Source organism: Harpegnathos saltator, unplaced genomic scaffold, assembly GCF_003227715.2.
Source record: "Harpegnathos saltator strain DR-91 unplaced genomic scaffold, Hsal_v8.6 scaffold337, whole genome shotgun sequence".
Classification (NCBI taxonomy): domain Eukaryota; kingdom Metazoa; phylum Arthropoda; class Insecta; order Hymenoptera; family Formicidae; genus Harpegnathos; species Harpegnathos saltator.
This window is the reverse complement of record NW_020230136.1, coordinates 129,428-148,813: the sequence shown is the minus strand read 5'-3', so window position 1 is coordinate 148,813 and position 19,386 is coordinate 129,428. Positions and strand designations below refer to the sequence as shown.

The 19,386-nt window shown below is 35.6% G+C and overlaps 4 protein-coding genes across 10 annotated transcripts; 2 read left to right on the top strand and 2 right to left on the bottom strand.

Annotated features, from left to right (window-relative positions):
• Positions 1-155: 155 nt before the first annotated feature.
• On the bottom strand, positions 156-4,772 carry Nap1 (Nucleosome assembly protein 1). 5 transcript variants are annotated; one of them, XM_011138442.3, is made up of 9 exons: positions 4,335-4,530; positions 2,571-2,769; positions 1,675-1,964; positions 1,398-1,554; positions 1,178-1,315; positions 961-1,108; positions 761-880; positions 483-608; positions 156-255 (listed from the first exon to the last, which is right to left on the bottom strand). In XM_011138442.3, exons 2-9 carry the CDS (start codon positions 2,763-2,765, stop codon positions 245-247), a joined length of 1,185 nt encoding a protein of 394 aa, XP_011136744.1. In that variant the 5' UTR covers positions 2,766-2,769; positions 4,335-4,530; the 3' UTR covers positions 156-244. The 5 variants fall into 5 exon arrangements, with proteins under 5 accessions (XP_011136744.1, XP_011136738.1, XP_011136723.1 ...); XM_011138436.3 differs by lacking the exon at positions 4,335-4,530 and adding an exon at positions 4,577-4,772 and having other exon boundaries at positions 156-608; XM_011138421.3 differs by having other exon boundaries at positions 156-608.
• A 317-nt stretch (positions 4,773-5,089) lies between these two features.
• On the top strand, positions 5,090-9,889 carry LOC105181542 (uncharacterized). Its single transcript, XM_011138385.3, has 7 exons — positions 5,090-5,595; positions 5,776-5,864; positions 5,986-6,134; positions 6,212-8,123; positions 8,203-8,412; positions 8,585-8,646; positions 8,858-9,889. Exons 1-7 carry the CDS (start codon positions 5,471-5,473, stop codon positions 9,050-9,052), a joined length of 2,742 nt encoding a protein of 913 aa, XP_011136687.1. The 5' UTR covers positions 5,090-5,470; the 3' UTR covers positions 9,053-9,889.
• A 3,392-nt stretch (positions 9,890-13,281) lies between these two features.
• On the bottom strand, positions 13,282-16,850 carry ktub (Tub domain-containing protein ktub). Of its 3 annotated transcripts, none has more exons than XM_011138373.3 (8): positions 16,636-16,847; positions 15,955-16,090; positions 15,759-15,851; positions 15,378-15,550; positions 15,119-15,286; positions 14,704-15,049; positions 14,405-14,557; positions 13,282-14,217 (listed from the first exon to the last, which is right to left on the bottom strand). In XM_011138373.3, the coding sequence occupies exons 1-8, from the start codon at positions 16,675-16,677 to the stop codon at positions 14,084-14,086; spliced, it is 1,245 nt and encodes a 414-aa protein (XP_011136675.1). In that variant the 5' UTR covers positions 16,678-16,847; the 3' UTR covers positions 13,282-14,083. The 3 variants fall into 3 exon arrangements, with proteins under 3 accessions (XP_011136675.1, XP_011136666.1, XP_025156013.1); XM_011138364.3 differs by having other exon boundaries at positions 15,378-15,553; positions 16,636-16,846; XM_025300228.1 differs by having other exon boundaries at positions 14,176-14,234; positions 15,378-15,553; positions 16,636-16,850.
• An 864-nt stretch (positions 16,851-17,714) lies between these two features.
• Positions 17,715-18,904, top strand: Rpb5 (DNA-directed RNA polymerases I, II, and III subunit Rpb5). Its single transcript, XM_011138352.3, has 2 exons — positions 17,715-18,157; positions 18,516-18,904. Exons 1-2 carry the CDS (start codon positions 17,856-17,858, stop codon positions 18,844-18,846), a joined length of 633 nt encoding a protein of 210 aa, XP_011136654.1. The 5' UTR covers positions 17,715-17,855; the 3' UTR covers positions 18,847-18,904.
• The last annotated feature ends 482 nt before the right edge of the window (positions 18,905-19,386 follow it).

The following is a 19,386-nucleotide window of genomic DNA, read 5'->3' as shown; positions in this document are numbered from 1 at the left end:
AAAAGAATTCAAACAACCTCTGTCTGCGTATATAAACGTAACAATAGTATAAAAGGAAGCAATTAAAAATGACAATAATCGGTGTGTTCGAGAGCGGAGCAGATTTGATATACTTATGACATTAGACCTTAGCAGGTAATGAGACGTATATTCTACTCATCGTCAACGGCGAGTAAGGGGGGAAGTGTGGTACGCGTAATTTCTTTCATGTTTTGTTTTTTGTATCACCGGTATGTTGAAGAATCTAGGCTTGATCTGGAATACGAGATATATGATTAGATGGTTGATACAAACAGGGATTATATTGGGGCCGTAAGGTGCAGGATTATCTAGGCAGTTATCGGAATCAAATATTTGTTAGTGTGTTGCTGTTTGCACGTATGCAATGTGTATAAATGATGGATCCTCCATTACATCGTAACTCGTTAAATTGTTATTCTACTGTGGTTTACACTCATTGATATCATCGCCTTGTTTCCCACCTGAAGGCGCATTAGTAGGAGAGGACGCCTCTTCTTCATCATCTTCGTCCTCGTCTTCATCATCGTCGTCATCGTCATCACCTTCTTCCTCCTCGTAATCTTCATCTTCATCTTCCAAGCCTTCACCTGGAATCAATCACAAGGAAATTATTTACCAAATTACATTCTGTTCTAATATATTTTTAATTTAAAATACTTTTGTCACAGTTGTGTGTGTGTGTGTGTGTGTATATACTCCGCTCGGTAAGTAAGAGCCTGTATATTCTTATAAAAATCACCTGTATAATAGAGCACGGCTCTAGGAACTATACGTTCTCTAATGTAATGACCTATTTCAAAGTCGCTGGTCAATAAAGCTTGTGTTTCATCATCTAAATCAGCATCCGCATCATCTGGCACTGAAACAAATGTTTGTCAGAATTAAATGGGATGAATGCAAGTTGAACGCAAAGGGAAAACGTGTAAGATTTATACTTACCAACTGGTGGAGTAAAGAAATTAAAAAAGGAATCATTTCGCACAACTTTGGTCACGGTACGCATAGATCCTCGAGATTTATGCTTCTGGTTCTTTTTGATAGTTTTTATTGTAATGTTCTTGCCTTTCTTCCAGTCAATTGTGCAGCCCTATAAAAGAGATATTCACTCTTAGCAATAAATCTCGTTTGGCAATTAGTCAAATTAAATAGAACGTACCTTGCATTTATAGATCTCAGGTCCTTCGAAACTGAAAGGATCGTTCTGTTCAGGAGCACACTTCATAATGTATTCTTTAATGAGTACTGTATTCGAGAAGTATTCATTGGGCGTAAAATAGAACTCGAGAATAAATCCCTAAGAGAATATTAATTTTACTTCAGCTCTTTCCTTTAAATATTAACAAGTATTATTGTATTTCTATCGCATTATGACTCACCATCGGACTTGATTTCAAGAAATTCACTTTAATATCAGTTAGATGTTTCAAAATTGGCTCATCGTGTTCTTGAACCATTTCGGCTAATGTACCTACGTTCTTAAATATTGTTAGCCAAAAATCTGGGATACCCTTAATATCAACCTCGTTATCCGTTCTGAAGTCATTCAGCAAGAATTAGGTAATTTGTATCGATTAATCTTATACACAAATGAATGGAGATTTTGGTTTGTAAATATTCTCAAAAATTAATATATTATTTATTTTAAGAACATACTCATCCTTCTTCTCTTGATTATCCTCGATCTTTGCCTTGGTTTTCAAGTCGTTGCTCAGACCTTCCTCTTCTTCATCGCTCTCCCAAGCACATTGTTCATCCGTTGGTTCATAAATACCAGATATTATCTCACTTCGTTTCTCATATAAGGGTGCGCACATTTTATAGTATTCGCACTCTAGACTATGAACTTCCTCATAGAATTTGGCCTCGATATTAGTAGTGACAAGTTGTAATTGTTTCAGTGCTTTGATTCTACGTTTAACGACAGCAGGGAGAGACTGCATTTGCTAAAAATTTAATTGAAAAAGTTTAAACTCATGTCTATACAATCATTGAATCAAATAAACATAAATATAACTAAATATCCTATAATAATTTGAAATACTCTATAATTATTTGATATTTTATGTTGTGTCTTACTATGAGAGATATCCAATTTATGAAAACGATTATTTTGATATGTTTCACTCTTCAGTTAAAACAATGATTGGTCAATTATCAAAGCAAAAAATACAAGACAATTTTTTCTAATTATTCTATGTGTGTTAATAATAATAATGAAATGTGTGTTAATAACAAAATAATCATTTGATTAGATTTAATTCAACAATGTCCACAATTAAATAAAAAATTGAATGGAAAATTTGAAAATATAAAAAAGAAAAAGGAAACGTGGCAAAAATAAAAACTCATTAAACAACATTTTGCTGTAACTTATTAGCTAAGTAAGATATAAAATAGGAATGAACAAGCATTAAGAAGCATGCGATTAGAGAAAGATATTTGCAATATTGTTGCATAATGCACATTTTGGAAATTATATATGATGTATATAAATGTAAGAAATCGTAATTTGTCGTATTTTTATATGACACAAAAAAATATTGTAATACCTCTAATTCCAATCCATGTGCAGACAAATGTCGAAGAGCACCTAACACCGGATCGTCAGTACTACGTAAAACTGCGGACGTCCTGACTGGACGTCCGGACAAATTCATCTTGAACCCCACGTCGTTGTTACTATCTTCACCTTCAACGGAATCCATATCGCTTACATTGGCAGCGCGTTCCGGATCAGTTGTCATTTTACTATAAATTCAAATAGATTCCTATATCAAAGCTCTATATAGGATAATAAAAATAAAAAATCATGAAAGTTTAAGATATTCCTTTAAAAAAATTGCTTTTTTTCTTTGAAAGTCCTGAATTTGTCTTACTGAAATCTTTCTCAACTACAATTTTGTGTAGATTAGATAGAATTTTACGTAGACTGAGAACTGTACGTATATCATATGTACAATATGCAGTTGTTCCAATTTTAGTCACTAAAGCGGTGCTAAACTGCAAAAGACTGTACATTGCTGAGTTTACATAAAAAATTAAAAAAAGGCAATTGGAAAAAGAACAAGCAATTAAGTTAGCAGATATGTATTCGATATTTCATTTCTTCAATGTAATATGAATAGGAGGGATACATTGATATAAGTAGTTCAATCACACATATATAATTTATGCTGAAAGAAAACCACTTTTTGCGTATCATTTTTAGCGACACAATTAAATGCTGCGCGAGCGTACAGTTCAACTAGAAACGGAAAAAAAAAAGAAATAAAATAAAATCTCGTTCTCTTTTAAAATCGTCATGTTATGTGAACACGGTGAACAGCTACATGAAGTAAATCGCCTCGAATTGCAAAACTTTGCCGACCTCTCCAAACGAACACGCGACGGAAGTGCGCGAAGTATCGCATAGCAACGTTGCTTACGGAACACGCTGAAGCTACTACATGATCAAAGTTCTCGAATTTACATGAAGGCTGAAACGGCGAAGGGAATCGCACAGTCTCATCGGGGAACGCGAAGAAAGCTATGGCAGTATATGACTTACGCGAGTTTGCTAGACAATGCCTCTTGAAGTAGGATCGTGCGCGGGACTGACGTTTCGCAACGCAGCGTGTTCGCGAAAGGTTATTTCGGCGCGATCGCAAGGGCGAGGGTGACGGTGAGGAGAGCGCTGTCTGCGGTAAATATAATGCAAAACTTCGTCAGCGAAAAGGCGCACGAGGAGCAGCCGACGAGACGATTGCTCAGGGCAGGTGCCGTTCGCGGCATCAAAGCGAAAAATTCAGTCGGGGAGTCTCGACCGCGGCGACATGAAGGAACGCGCACATGGTGACGGGAACGCGAAACGCCTACAATGTAGAAGGCGAAACGAGAGAAAAAGAATAGCGGGACAATGATGTAGTATAAGGGACCAGCAGGGTGAAACAACAATGAAACAACAGTGTAGCACGCCGGTGAACGTGCGTGAATAAATGCGTACGTGTGAGCGGTGGATGGCGAGTAAGGCCCAGTTCCACAACTTGCTTTAAACGGAGTTTAAAGCTAAACCGATGGTTAAAAGCAACATTATATGCGCATATATTATTGCTTTTAACCATCGGTCTAGCTTTAAACTTCGTTTAAAGTAAGTTGTGGAACTGGGCCTAAGCGAGTAAGCGAGTGAGTGAGCGAGCGAGTGAGCGAGCGAGCGAGCGAGCGAGCATAAGTGAGCGCGTGCATGCGTATGTATGTGCGTGTATGCGACGCGACGAGAAACGAGATTCGTCAGCGACGAGCGAGGTGACAATTCGCCACCGCGTGTTCGTACGTACCTCCGTAGCACGTAGACGTCTCACGGGAGAACACCGAACCGAGACAAACCAAAGTGAGGAATGAACAACGGACTACGGCAACCGGTACCAATGATGCCAGGTGGAGGAAACTTTTCCCACCACTCGACCGTCCCTATATGCAGCTGTCCACGTGACGGCAAACCCGTGCACGAACGCGACGTAGGGGGCACTGTACAGGGGGTGTCTTTTCTTCAGAATGCCTTGTCACCGTTCGTACTTACATGTACTTTCACGTTCAAGGTCGCCACGAACACGAAAGTCAATAAATTTTCTCGCGTTCGTCCGTGGATTATGTTGTTCGATCGACGAAGATCACACGATCCTCCTTTGACGTTTTGTGCTTCTTTCTGTGTGTGACAGCCTAACCGTACCTTGTTTCCAATAATACACGTACGCTACTGAGGCTCATCTGTCGCTTACGTTGCTGCGCATGCGCGAGAAATCCCTCCGGCCAGCATCACCGACCGTGAGTTACGGGTTACTTCTAGCGACGGTTGATCACGGTTCAAAAGAAGCGATATGCGAGTGCCAAACTCCTTCAAGGATCGCAATCTCTCTGGAATTTCAGCGACCTCTTGCGTTGTCGATGACAGAACTTGAAGAGTTGGTTGATTCTCCAATGAGAAGGGTCGCGGCCCGAGAGAATGTTGAATTTTTTTCAGATTCAGTTTAAATTTATCATCTGGTACGACGTCTATAATTAATTTCGAGAGTATGTACACCATGATGGTGAACACTAACCAGAGAGTGGCGTTGGAGCGGCAACCCACACGCCCAGAGCCATCTATTGAATTGAATTGAATATGTACACCATGACATTAGCAAGCTAGCCGAAAATATCGAGGTTCCTGCTTTCGCGTATACATACCGCGGTTATGTTCGTGATGAGATTGGGCTGACAGCTTTGATTTTTTTTCTGCCAATTATATAGCGCGTATGTGCAGCTTGTCGCCGTCACCGTCATCGTCATCGTTGTCGTGCGGTCGCGTTTGGCGTACGAAACTCCTTTCCTTCGGAGTTATTCTTCGTGCACGAGTTTGAGATAAGCATTCCTTAAACAGTGAAATATGTGTCTGCGCATATATTCAATTCAATAATATCCGCCGTCGCAAAATATGTCAGGGGACACGACGGATCCGAAGGAGATAGCATGCACAGAATACACCCATGATGGATGTCTCGTCAACGAGTTCGATCGCATCGACCTGTCGCACTTGGAGCTGGATGATAATGATGATTGGTATTTCCTGCATGTTGCTTTGTTTTTTCTTGTACATAGTTTTTCCGGTATGAATTATGCCTTTATCTTATATTAATTTCTAATTGATATCTTTACTTTTATTTATTGGTGCAAGTTTATGAAAAGATTGTATGATCATATAAAAATAACCGAATTAATATGGGTTGTTATCTTTTTTAGGTTGTACATACCACCGCAATGCTCAATGGAATCTACAATTCAGGATCTATACACCTGGCTGAAAACAGAACCAGAATTGAATATTCGAAGTATAAAACATGATGATATTGTACTTAATTGCTTGCCAAATGATCCTAATTTTATTTATACACCTATATCTTGGAAGCTATTTATTATTTATCATTAATATTAAATCTAATTTATATCTAGGTAACAAAAAATATATTGATACAAGAACATTTACAAGACCTAAAAAACGAACATCACGTATGAGTTTTGAATCAATTTTTGAAGGATTGCCACGTTGTGTCACAAACATATGGAAGCCACAAAATTTAGATAACACACACATTGAAAATGTAAGTTATTTATTAATGTTACAATTTATATTTTTAAGTATAGATATGAATATTTTATCATTGTATTTTTATGGTAGGTAGAGAAATTTGCATCCATATCAATGGAAGACAAGGAATCAGTACCACCGATGCTCAAACCATCTATCAAAACAGTTATAAATACACTGTCTGATGAAAACTTAACAAAATCAGGACAAGAGAGTATGGAAGCCTTCTTGAACATGTCACAATCTAAAGGAATTGATTCATTTATAAATTTAGGTGAACCTGAATTCAGTGATCCACTGATGAACATGTCGCAGCCCTCTGTTTTATATACATCTATTATCGGTCCCGTTAACGAATCCACGTTTACTGAATGTAATATAACATCAGTCACACATAAGGATACTACTGGTCAACAAGTTGCTCATCGATACAGCAATATACAAGAAAAATCAACTTCTGGTAGCGCTAACATGACGTTTGTGATGCAAAGTGATAATCCAATTTCACCAAACGAAACGTATCAAGTAAATGCTCTAAACGACACCTTTTGTAAGGATTTCTCTCCACTGAATATAGGCTTGAATGAAACTTACGATGCTATAGCTTCTGATAAAGCATTAACACAGTTATCAAATCTGCATAAGGACGAAGCGGACGCGGCCACTTTGTCTTCCACCTTCACAACCGAGCCTGTTATTGACAGTAATTCCGTACAATTGCAAAAGAAGATGAATAACAATATTAAAGCATTGGACATTATATATCCATCGTCAACTAAATCGACTGAGAGGCAAGATATGACGGCGTCGATCAAAAGCGATGTATATAAACCCATAACGCATGCAAATAAGACGAACCTCGATGTAACGTGCAACGTTTCAAGCAACGGAACTAGATCTGCTATGCTTGAGTCACAAGACACAGAGGACGTTTTGGATGTGTCCTTCAGGATGCCTGTCGGCAGCCAATCTACACCTATAAATCCGTATGTATTGAATTCAAATTCGAAACTCGCTTTGAAACAGTCGGAGCAACCCGGAGCACAACGAGCAAATCTATATTCCACGCTGAAAGCGTCCACGTCGTTGAGGAAGGAATTGTTGGCGGAGATTCGCCGAAACGACGAGCGCAAGCTCGACGTTACGTATAATCACGTTATCAGTGATAAGTCTGACTCAAAGGACATCAAGGAGGACGTTCACGTAGCCCGCGAAGACGCTAAGACCAATATGAGCGTCTCTCCATCGGAAAATCGATATTACACGTACAGAAAATCAGCGTTAACGGTGACAGCAACAACGACGGCGGCGACGGCAACGATGACGACGACGATAAAGAATCAATACAGAGGCCAGTACAGCGAACGTGATACAACCTTGACCGCACCTCAGAGAGACTTGACCACAAATCGTAAGTTCTATACCTTCACAAAGAAGAATAATAACTTGGCCGAGAAGAACAACAGTCCTACTGAGAACACCATCGAGAGGAACGCTGAAGTAGCGCGTCCGAATATGGACAGCACGTTCTGCAAGCCGCTGCCTAAAATGCTGCCGAAAAGAAACGCGCCTAGAATGTTATCGAAGTTACCACAGTTTTTGCAGAAGTCCAATCCGAATCTCGTCTCAAGCTCATTGAGGACTACCATCAGCTTGCCCGGCAGTACAAATCTATTTAGTACTGGATACATCAAGGGCTCGCAGCCCAATATCATGCAAAACGTAGAAAAATCAAATCTGCCGAGCAAATTGCATCCGTTTGGCAAGCTGAAGAGTGGCTCCGAGCAACGACTCGTCGAGGTGAACGTGAAGAATGTGAGCGAATTTCCGGCGAAGGGTGCGACTGGTTCAACGGAGAGCATAGAGAGCACACAGAGCGCCCACAGTGCTCCCGATCTGGACGACAGGCTTAGCACGTGCTCCGACAGCAGTCACAATTCATGTAACAAACGCACGATGAATATAGAGCAGTTGCATCAACTAGTGCGAATGCAGGAAGAGAGTAAGCATTGAACACAACTCGTTTTCTCGTCGAGAGTCTCGCAAGTTGCGCAATTCAACGTTGACTCACGTTCTTTTAGGTTTGAAGCAAGACTCGGCGCCTAAGCCGCATAAACAAATTCTGGAGAACACTTGGGTCGAGACGAAGACCGATTTGCCATCGCCAATTCTGAAAAACGGCATAGAATATGGCGAGGCCGACACGCATTCGTTGAATGCCGACGTGAATATGAAATGCAGCTCTCCGTTACTAAGTCCCACTGGGTCTAGTCATGCCTTAAATAACGACGGTAATTATGTAATTTTAGATAAATTTCAGTAACGTATTTTTCTTTTATATTTGATCCCTGTAGGTAGGGAAAGATAATGTGAGAATGAAATTGTAATTGCAATTAATTTAATGTGTGATTTATTGTTCGATAGAAGCGATTGTCAATAAATAAATAAAATATGTCTTTAAAGGAAACCCTGAAAGTAACACTGGGAAGACCAAGGATGAAATTGTAGTAGCTGGGAAGACAGAGGTACGTTCAAAAGTTATTTTTGTGTGGTCTTATTTGAGTAATATAAAATTAAAATTCTCTGGTGTATGTTTCGTGAATCAATAGTTTGCCAAGCTTGTTTTGGCTCGTTGGTGCGTGAATATATGTATGCGCGCGCGCGTGTGTGTGCGTGTGTGTGTGTGTGTGTGTATTCAGACTCTCGTTTGATTTCTATAAATATGTTAACTTACAGGATTCGAATCAAACAGTGCCTAAAATTGAAAATAAGACTCGATTAAGACAGCCAACTAATTGGGGTACCGGTAGCAAGCCATCTGCTGTGATAAGTGGAATTCCTAGACCTGCATCGCGTATACCGGCTCTCAGATTTGCCAGACCGAATAATACAAAAATTAATCAAGCCGATCTGAGAAAGGGATGCACGTGAGATTCCATTTGGTACAAACGTGTAGAAAGGCGAGAGAGAGAGACTTTTACGCACGAATATTTAATTGAGTCGTTATCAGTGCGGTGATTAGTAGCTGATTATATATTTTTAGTTCCATTACATAATAACAATGAAGTTTCTTCTCAAAACCAATAAAAATTCAGTATTATTGAGCTTCCAAGTCGATAAAACGCGATGGGATATTACTATTAATATAATGTTTGCATGTTGTTTGCTTTTATTTGTATTCCATTTGTAAAAAATTAATATCGTGAGATATTGCGTGTCATCCTTGTATAATGCGTAGATGCATCCTTTTTTTATGATTTTTTTTACGATTCGAAGCGTAATTTCTTTACTGATACGCAATGAGAGAGTATCGAGCCCTGTGTTATTTATACATTCTTGTAAAATATACTCTGGAAGTTTGTTAAGCGTAAAGTTAAACGAAAAAAAAAAAACAAAAAAACGAGAAATGTCAATCTGTCCCGCGAATTAAATTATTTAAGTTATAAATTATCGTTGCCAAAAACCAAATTTCCAAGATGTAAACAATATTGATGTTGTTTGTAATTTCTATAAGATGTAGGAATTGATATTTGTATTCGGTATTTTGCACGAGAAACCGAAAGAGAGACGTCTGTTGCACGATAGTTAGTACAAACAACAGCAATAAATTTGAAGTATTTGTATATAAAAACGATATATAGTGTTGTAGAAATCGTTTTTAGTGTTTTCTGTTAGAATACCGAATGACAAATCGGCCGGAGATTAAAAAATATACAGGGTGTTTGATAGCTGATCATGCAGACGAAAGTTGGAGATCGATTGGATGTAGCCGAGAAGAAAAGTCATGTACCATAATGTCAAATTGGCAATAGTTATCGAGTTATTAATTAAAACATGTGAGCCAACGAGCGCGTAGAGAGCGGAGGGCGGCCGCAGTAAGCACGTAGACATTTGATACAGGCGGAGTCAGTGAGTGACGGTAGGCAAGCGCGCGCGGCGAGGGGCAACGTAAGCGACAAGAGGCGATCGCGCGTGACGAGGAGCGAGCGAGCTTTTTCTTTATAGGTTTTTCCTTATAGCTCACTCGCTCCTCGTCGTTCGCGCTCGCTCGCTCCACGTCGCGCGCGTTCGCCTCTTGTTGTTTACGTTGCCCCTCGCCGCGCGCGCTCGCCTACCGTTACTCGCTGACTCCGCCTGTATCAAATGTCTATGTGCTTACTGCGGTCGCCCTCCGCTCTCTACGCGCTCGTTGGCTCACATGTTTTAATTAATAACTCGATAACTATTGCCAATTTGACATAATGGTACATGACTTTTCTTCTCGGCTACACCCAATCTATCTCCAACTTTCGTCTGCATGATCAGCTATCAAACACCCTGTATATATAGCGAAAGACTGAATGTAAACCGATACAATCATTATACGCGAAATTCAATTTAACTCCCATTTCCGTCCTATTTGGCTGTATAAATCCTCTCTTCTTGATGGACCTGCTTTGTTACGATGTTTCGCCGAATCACCTGAGACATATCATCGCGTTTACAAGTTCACAAATAAATTGCAAAAGTTTGATATATGTAGTGTAAGGCTCTGTTCGATCTGCGTCGTGTATATCGTTTGTTCGGCCCGTGAACAAATCGAGCATTGAAAACTAATGAAAATAAAATACATACGTTCGATATTTTCAGCAGAGAACACAAATCGTAAAAAGATATTTTGTGATCTTACATGTTGTAACAGCCGCATGTAGATACGTATATACATTTTGTAAGAGTAAGAATTTTCACTTTTATACATTGATAATTATTAAAAATGCAATCAGAGAAAGTTGTGTCTCGATTTGTTATAGACTCCTTCTTGTGGCGGCACTATATAAACAGATAACAATATGTTCGTACGTTTTCTATTCTTTATTCACACCGAGAGTAAACGCTAAGCAAACTTCTAAGTTAATTCGAATATTCTAAAAGAATTGTCAATTACAATTTATTATCTTATATATTTATAGCGAAGATGATATTAATATAAGAAAGAAAACTAACATTTTTCTATTATGAGAATTATATAGTAAGATTCTATATCGCGAACGGTTGCTATCTTACAATCAAAGTGCAAAGATATTTAGCTGCATTCTTATGTTGTTGACGTTTATTTTAGCGGGAAGCGTGTGATGTGTAAACCTGTATAAGCTATTAATTTTAACCGCGAACCAGAATGAAATACTACTGTATGCTCATTGTAAATAATAAACCGAAAAGTGATCGTCGTATCGTGTAATCCTCATTTATGTTAATATAGAAGTGCTAGACCTTAAGTGCCTTTATTGTATTAATCAAGATACAAACGGTTTTTTCTACATAAAAAATACAAAATATTAAGAAAACGCGCTCATTAATCTAACGAGTTTTACTGCCCACGTAACACTGGGAATATTTAATGTTACCTTCTTTTATAAATCTTGTAATAATAAATAATATATGTTATTACACATTTCTTCATGTTTTTTTACACCGTCAGAATCATTGGCGATGCATTCGTTTTTAACAAGCGAGACAACTTAAAGGGAAAGAAAAAACATTCTTTTATTTAAATGTACGTATGAGATAGCTAAGATTATTACTTCTTTGATAAAAGATAGTAAAAGATGAACTAATGCATCGCTCTAAGAGAAGCATATGGACTTTATTGTAGTTTTTTCTCATTTTCCATACTTAGCTGTGAGGACAATGAACAACTTATCATACTAAATAACGTACCAAGTATATCATTAGTACATAATAAAAGACTAGATTTACTCTTCGATTACGATTAGATAAACATATAATATTGTTTCATACTGAGAATATAAAATGTCTTTGTCCTCCGAACATTTGGTGATTAATTACACAAATAGAGATACAAATACGTTTTAGTAATGATACCATATAGAATGCACAAATAATACATACAGAACCTAACAGTGACAATGAATGCATGTTTCGTTGAAAAGAACCAGTGGAATTCATATATACATACACGTATACACACGCGCGCGCACGCATATACACACACACACATGATGTAAAAATTATATATGTTTTATAATAATTACGAGAAATAGAATGTGAAAAAATTCGTAATATAAATACAACAGTACAGTGAGATTACAGATACAGATTAGGAAATTAGCGTCCGCTAATATAATACAAATATCTACATAAGATATTATTGCGACGGTTATATTCTAATAAATTGCCAAACATTGTTGTTGCATATTAAAAACTATCACTATAATCAATATTCGGATCATCGGATGTTGTCCAATCATCTGACAATATATTTAAATCACCGTCATATGTTGTGCTTACAAAAGATCGTGTGAAAAATTCGGTAAAAATACTTTGGTCGTTTCCTTATATACCGATATTTAACATGTAATATATAATAATATAATGCAGATAATAAGATAAGCAATTATTTTCAATTAACTTCAGCTGCCATCTTAAATTACTTTTTAAATGTCACGTCAAGTTTATGATGTAATGTAAGAGAACAACTGTTGATTACATAAATAATACATAAATAATATTAACATATGTTACATATGCAAGGTGCTTTTCTCCTTATCTCGGATGTTCATACAAGCCTATCTGTTAAAAATATGAAACACTTTGTATAATATAAATACTTAATGCATAAATATATATGAATGTGTAATGAATATGAGTATACATTATTATTACGTGTGCAAATAATATGAAACATTAAATAATTGATATAACATGATGATATCAGCATCATTTTCATAATACTGATCAGTGATACTTTCACTGTTAGTAAAAAGTGTCAATCCTCATAATATAATACTGAATGGATTTGTCATCAAAGAGAATAAGATTTAAGATGTATATTCTTATTGATGCTGTACTGTGCTTAAATGCTTAAATATTTTTAAAATGTTTTAGCAATTGCGAAAAATTGCACATTTCCTCGTTATTATAATGATAAAAAATCGATGATGTATAAACTCTTACATATAATTTCATTATGATCAGTGGAAATTTTAGCTAATTGTTACATCAAATATTGTATACATCAAAAATTAAAATATAAACATGAGATGTATCTCGTATAAGGAAACTTGTGAATTTTTATATCAGTTAACATTTTGCAATTTCAAGTACTAAATATTTTAATTTTGCAATTTTAAATATCAAATATTAATTCATTTAAATGTCGCTTTATTTTTTATATTGTTTTCATTATCGATCAACGATGATATCGTTTCCTTTTGTAAAACTTATATTACATACTGTTTCTGTATCGCAAATAGCTTCGCTATTTATAAATATAAACGGTAACAAAAAGATTCATAGATATGATTTCTTTAAATATGCAGTGAACATCATGTGAAGGCACTGTAAAATCATATCAGTACTTATGGCTTATCATTTACAAACATTTTACGCCTGAATTATCATTCATGAAGACATATCGAATGTTCAACAAAAATATATACCACATTGCAGTTTTTGAACTATATCAACCAAAAAGTTCAGGCTTTATTGGCCATGAAATGAGGTGCGCGCGTAATAAATCATTTTAATAATTACACATAAATAAATCGATCGATAAATTTTAAATAATGAAAAAGAAATGACCAGAACATAATGTGCAATACTGGAAAAGATACACATGCCAATATTTTCAAGCATATTTAACGCTTTCATAACAATATATCATGGACAATGTCGAAGTCGCCATGTCAGTCGGCATTATACATTTCGAGAATAGAAATAGATCCTTCATACGCGAAATACGAAAAAGTGAACACACATCCAGAATGATTCTCACGCTTGCCGTAACGGAGTTCTTCTAAAACAGTTCGGTACACTATATGTCATTCACACTTGTACTGTAATATCTAATGATTGTCCATTAAAAAGCTATCGAATCGATTTAGAATGATGTAGTAACTTGTGGGAAAGTAGTATACTTAGAACTGACGGTTTACGTGCAACCGTATGTGTCGAACTACGTCGTTATTCACATGCCAATTTACTGTCGAAACTACTTAAAGCGATGGCGAATGCTTGAACAGTGCAAAGAGGAAATCTGTAATCCATCGTGAAAACGTCTTCCGCGACACGCCCGAACTGCATTACAACGTAATCCACTGAAATCAATTAAAACCTACATCAATGTATCAATGTATTCGTATTACTATAAATATAAAATTAAAAAAAATATGTATACATATTATCGCATAATTAGGTGTGAATATAGGTACAATGTATTAATAGAAATTATTTTATCTAAACGTTTCGTGTAAATTATAGAAATTATATCAAGTTTCGTCTCACCGTCACTGTCGTGAACAACTTGGAAATTTTTTACGGATGCTTGAGTCACTCGTCCGTGAAAGTTCAGTACGTAAGACTGCGTGTCGTCATTCCATACGGGAGTTTTGTTGTGTAACTCTATCAAATTGTCCATATGTTTCAATTTCCAGCGTTCTTAAATGATAAAATTCATTATACAACACTACGCACTTAATTTCTTAATATTAACGTATCACCTCCTGGTTTATTTAATATAGATCGCCATTAAATAAACCGACACAGTACTGTCACTCTTTTTTTTTTAATAAACTTATAACTACCAATTAAGGTGTCCGGTTCTTCCCGTGGACATATCTGCACTCGCTTTTGGTCAGGTGTCATACCCGGTATAATAACAGTCATTTTGCGCGGTCCTTTGAAACCCAGAACATTCGTGTCGTACACCACCGCGGCCAATTCCTGTCGCGGATTGTAACGTTCGTCGCGCTTGTCGTCCTTCATCAACGAATAGCCATTGTCATATACCGCGAATTGTGTCCCCAATAGATTTGATCGGAGTTTACCAACATAAGACTCTCCACCTCTTGAGAGATCCGTCGGATCAGTTGATATTAAATAATTGCTCGTTGCACTTTTTTTCCGTTTGCGACCAGCTAATAAGAAGATCTGCAATGTATGTATATATCAATGTATAGAGGGCCGACTGAAGGACTAAACAAATGCATGCAAACATACTTTTTTTCCGTAATCACGTTCTAGATGCAAGAAGTAAGTCGGGTAAAGACCACGGTCCATTCCCTTCCTGTCGCGCGTTATTCGGCACTTATAATGCATCTTTTTATTGGCTGGTTGTAATACAAATTGTTCAATATTTCCTTCTACGTTTCCTTCTAATTCTGGACTCTGTACATGCAAAATATCAAGCAATTGTTATTCTTGTATGAAATATATACATATATATAAAATATCTGTACATTATAAATGAATAACATACCGAGGAATTATTATCTCTATTAATAAGAGTGTTGGATCCCTCTGATGGTGCTACTCGAAGCGGCGAGGAACATGGTAGAGTTTCTGAAGGTGAATGCAAATCTACAGGTGATGATTCCTCATCAGCACAATCAGCACTTTGCGAACTTTCATATAGACTTCTCTCATTGGCTACTGCTAAAAAGCATTAATATTTAATCCTGAATACAATTGAATAAAATGTCTAGATGTCCATATAAGTATAATTATTTTTTTATCATTGTGCAGGTTTTTTATAATTCTTTGCAAACAGATAAATAAGAATAGATTTTGTTGTATTTGTTTTTTCATCAATATATTAATAAATAAGTAGATTTTAATTTTTCATGATGTATATATTTACCATTAATTGTCCCTTCACTATTTTTGCATTCTGTATAAGGTCCTATGTCTGTATTTACTTGTGTCATGGTATACTGAAGTGGACCATCATAAGCTGCAAACATATTAATAATATTTTAGTAGATATATATCACATAATTACAAATAACATTCATATTCATAATAGTTACAATCAATATACAATATTTTATTCATACCATGAAGTTCTTTATTTGGATTCATCCACCTAGTAGAATGGCTTGTAAGTTGTGCACTAGATACATTAGATGCCTGAACCATTCCACTAGCACCAGTCTGTCTTTTTTGCTTCATCTTTTGTGCAATTAGCTGCCTCTATAATTAACACACAATAAAACAGTAAATTGATAAATAAATCAGATCACAAGATCCATAAATATTATACATCCATACAAATTTATTAATACAATCAATAAATATTTCATATATAAAAAAATATACATATATATAATCAATCAATCAATATTTATTTATATTAAATTAAATCATATAAATTACTAATAATAAACTAACAATGAAAATAAAATACCACGAACAGAAAATAATTCAAACAACAAAACTTATTACCACTCATTTACTGCTTATTATGACTCAGAGACAGAGCATTTGTTAATTATTCAACAAGTGTTTAAAGTATAACTTAAGTTTCAAGGCTTTCAATCATTCGAATATATACGCGACAATATTATCAATAACCGAATTTTCTCAGATATTTGAAGCATCGAGTTTCTTTGTTGAATATATGTAACATTTCTCAAGTTAAATAGGTCGTTGCACCGTACGAGAGCAAGGTTACACATTCACGAGAGTTCACATATTCACACGTAAAAATCGCGATTTATTACGTTTGGCTTATATACCTGCTGCTCCAGTTTCTGTTGCCTCAAATCGAGCGACGTCATCTTACCAGACAGGTACGAAATTCGCTGTCAAACGATTGACGTTGGAAACGTGTATCTATATGACAAACTAGTTTTGTTTACGACAAACACATTTGTTCGCTTGCGGTACCTAGGCAACCGTCAAACCCTGAACTGATGGCTTCCTGATATTCATGGCGGGTTCGCAAACAGAACAGCTAGGTTATATTTGTGTTGTGGAAATACTATGTATATAATGACCTAAATATTCATGATAATAGAATGATAACAATATTGAATAATAATAGCAAAAATAACAGCGAAATGGTTCAAAAAACACTTTATAATTTGACGTTTCAAGTCGATACAACTTGATTAAAAAGGATATTAATATTATAAAGGATATTAATATTATGCAACATATCTGAAGACTAAAAACTTTGAACTTTAAAATATTTTTCAAATCATTTTATTACCATTATTTTTATTGAAGTTGCAGCTTATTGAATTTTGCCTGTTTTATAATGAAAATTTTTCGTCCGATTTACCATTGAATTGTTCTACTTGAAAAAGTAAAATAGACATATTTTACACTTCTACATATCAATAGAGTTTATCTACTTTCTATGAGGTTTTATTACTTGTTTGTAATTTGCAGGAAAAATTTATCTTCGATAGAAAAGATAACAGTGAAGAATAATATAAAATTTATAAATACTTGTTTACTTTTAGGATTGTTATATTCGTCCGAAATTAATTGAAATTAATAGAAAAATCAATATATAATATAAGGAGTTTTTGCAATACCGTCTCTCAGATACGGTAAACGTAAATCGTGAACGTTCGCTCAGAATAACGTCGCAATGGCCGTGTTCCAAAATTCACTGCCGGTATTGAAAATATATAGTTTGTGTCACGCAAACTATAACTCTTCAGCGCTGGCAGTGAATTTTGGAACACGGCCAATATACGCGACCAATAGCACTCACGATCAACGTTTATCATATTTGCGTATCTGAGAGACGGTATTGCAAAAACTCCCTAGTGTCTCGTTGGTGAATACACTATTAGTTTCAGTGTCCGCTACGAGACACTATTATTTTTTATTTTCTCGAATAGAGTCGGTATTGTGATATAGTTGAGTTGAATTTCACTGCGTGCAACGGTGTGATAAATATCGAGTTTCGTGGATTGTTATTGAAAATATCTACCTATTAAGTATGGATGACGAAGACGAGACATACAAGTTGTGGCGCATTCGAAAAACAATAATGCAATTGTGTCACGATCGTGGATATCTCGTGACGCAAGACGAATTGGATCAAACTATTGAGCAATTTAAAGAACATTATGGAGACAAACCCAGCGAAAAAAGACCAGCTAGAAGTGAGCTTATTGTTCTCGTGGCACACAATGATGATCCCACAGATCAGTTATTTGTCTTTTTTCCCGACGAGCCAAAAATTGGTATCAAAACCATCAAGACTTATTGTCAGCGTATGCAGGAAGAAAAAATCCACAGGTTGATTTAATACAACAGTATTATATTATCATATTTTTCATAATTACTTTATATTACGTCAAATAAATGATTGTTATTTTATATTGTATTATACATATATATACATACACATATATATATATATATATATATATGAAATACAGTACAGTGTTATATATCGTGTTTGCATAAGGATATTAACATTGCTTCATAAGAAAAGATTCAACATAATGCTTATATTATTATTAATTATATTATGAGAAAAAACATATTTTTAGATATTCAATCAATATAAACATAGATCAACAATTTACATCATTTAATTTGTTCTCAATGTTTATAAAAAAAGTTATAAAATAATGTTAATGATTCATTACAGAGCAATTATTGTAGTCCAGCAAGGCATGACCCCATCAGCCAAACAATCGCTGACTGATATGGCACCAAAATATATATTAGAACAATTTCTGGAATCAGAGCTATTAATCAACATTACTGAACATGAACTGGTACCTGAACACATTGTGCTAACCCCAGATGAAAAAGAAGAATTATTAACAAGATATAAATTGAAAGAGAACCAACTTATGCGAATACAAGCTGGTGATCCAGTAGCACGATACTTTGGTCTGAAAAGAGGACAAGTGGTAAAAATCATTAGGCCATCAGAAACTGCTGGTAGATACATATCCTACAGGCTAGTCTGTTGATAAGAAAATAAAGAAAAATGATGTTAAAAATAGATCACAGTTTCATTAAAAAAAAAGAGAAAAATAAAAGACATTTTAATTCAAAATTGTTGTCATTTATTGTACCAGCATGTTTTATATAGTAATAATCGTCAAAACCAATGTTGTACCATTATGCTACACTATAGATTGCATTACAATGTTACTTCTACATTAGAAACTATCTGGCACCGGATATTAAATGTTGCGTGATCAGCAGTTTGTAAATAATAATTCTTGTTTTGGTACACATTCTGTATATTTTTCACTTCCAGTAATTTTCGTACCATAAATGCACTTGTATAGCGAAACACACCCACATGGGTGTATTTTATTCGCGTATTTTGACTCACGTACTTACACGTTCGATTAAGATATAACTTAAGTTTACAGAAACGGCGATCGTATAAAAGATCGCGACTCGCGATCATCTGTCTTGGGTGAAAACATTCATTTTGTTATTTTTTATTATTATTAGTATCATTATTATTATATATTGCTTGGTCCAAAAGTATCATGCTA

Excerpts from the sequence above, each read along its gene's own strand:
- Rpb5 (XM_011138352.3), top strand. The coding sequence starts at position 17,856 with ATGGATGACGAAGACGAGACATACAAGTTGTGGCGCATTCGAAAAACA. Across the intron at positions 18,158-18,515 it reads CAGGAAGAAAAAATCCACAG|AGCAATTATTGTAGTCCAGC; the intron begins GTTGATTTAATA and ends GATTCATTACAG.
- LOC105181542 (XM_011138385.3), top strand. The coding sequence starts at position 5,471 with ATGTCAGGGGACACGACGGATCCGAAGGAGATAGCATGCACAGAATAC. Across the intron at positions 5,596-5,775 it reads CTGGATGATAATGATGATTG|GTTGTACATACCACCGCAAT; the intron begins GTATTTCCTGCA and ends TATCTTTTTTAG. Across the intron at positions 5,865-5,985 it reads ACCAGAATTGAATATTCGAA|GTAACAAAAAATATATTGAT; the intron begins GTATAAAACATG and ends ATTTATATCTAG.
- Nap1 (XM_011138436.3), bottom strand. The coding sequence starts at position 2,765 with ATGACAACTGATCCGGAACGCGCTGCCAATGTAAGCGATATGGATTCC. Across the intron at positions 1,109-1,177 it reads CTGAGATCTATAAATGCAAG|GGCTGCACAATTGACTGGAA; the intron begins GTACGTTCTATT and ends TCTCTTTTATAG. Across the intron at positions 881-960 it reads TTTCTTTACTCCACCAGTTG|TGCCAGATGATGCGGATGCT; the intron begins GTAAGTATAAAT and ends CATTTGTTTCAG.
- ktub (XM_011138364.3), bottom strand. The coding sequence starts at position 16,677 with ATGACGTCGCTCGATTTGAGGCAACAGAAACTGGAGCAGCAG. Across the intron at positions 15,852-15,954 it reads TCCAAATAAAGAACTTCATG|CTTATGATGGTCCACTTCAG; the intron begins GTATGAATAAAA and ends ATATGTTTGCAG. Across the intron at positions 15,554-15,758 it reads TAGTGAAGGGACAATTAATG|CAGTAGCCAATGAGAGAAGT; the intron begins GTAAATATATAC and ends AATGCTTTTTAG.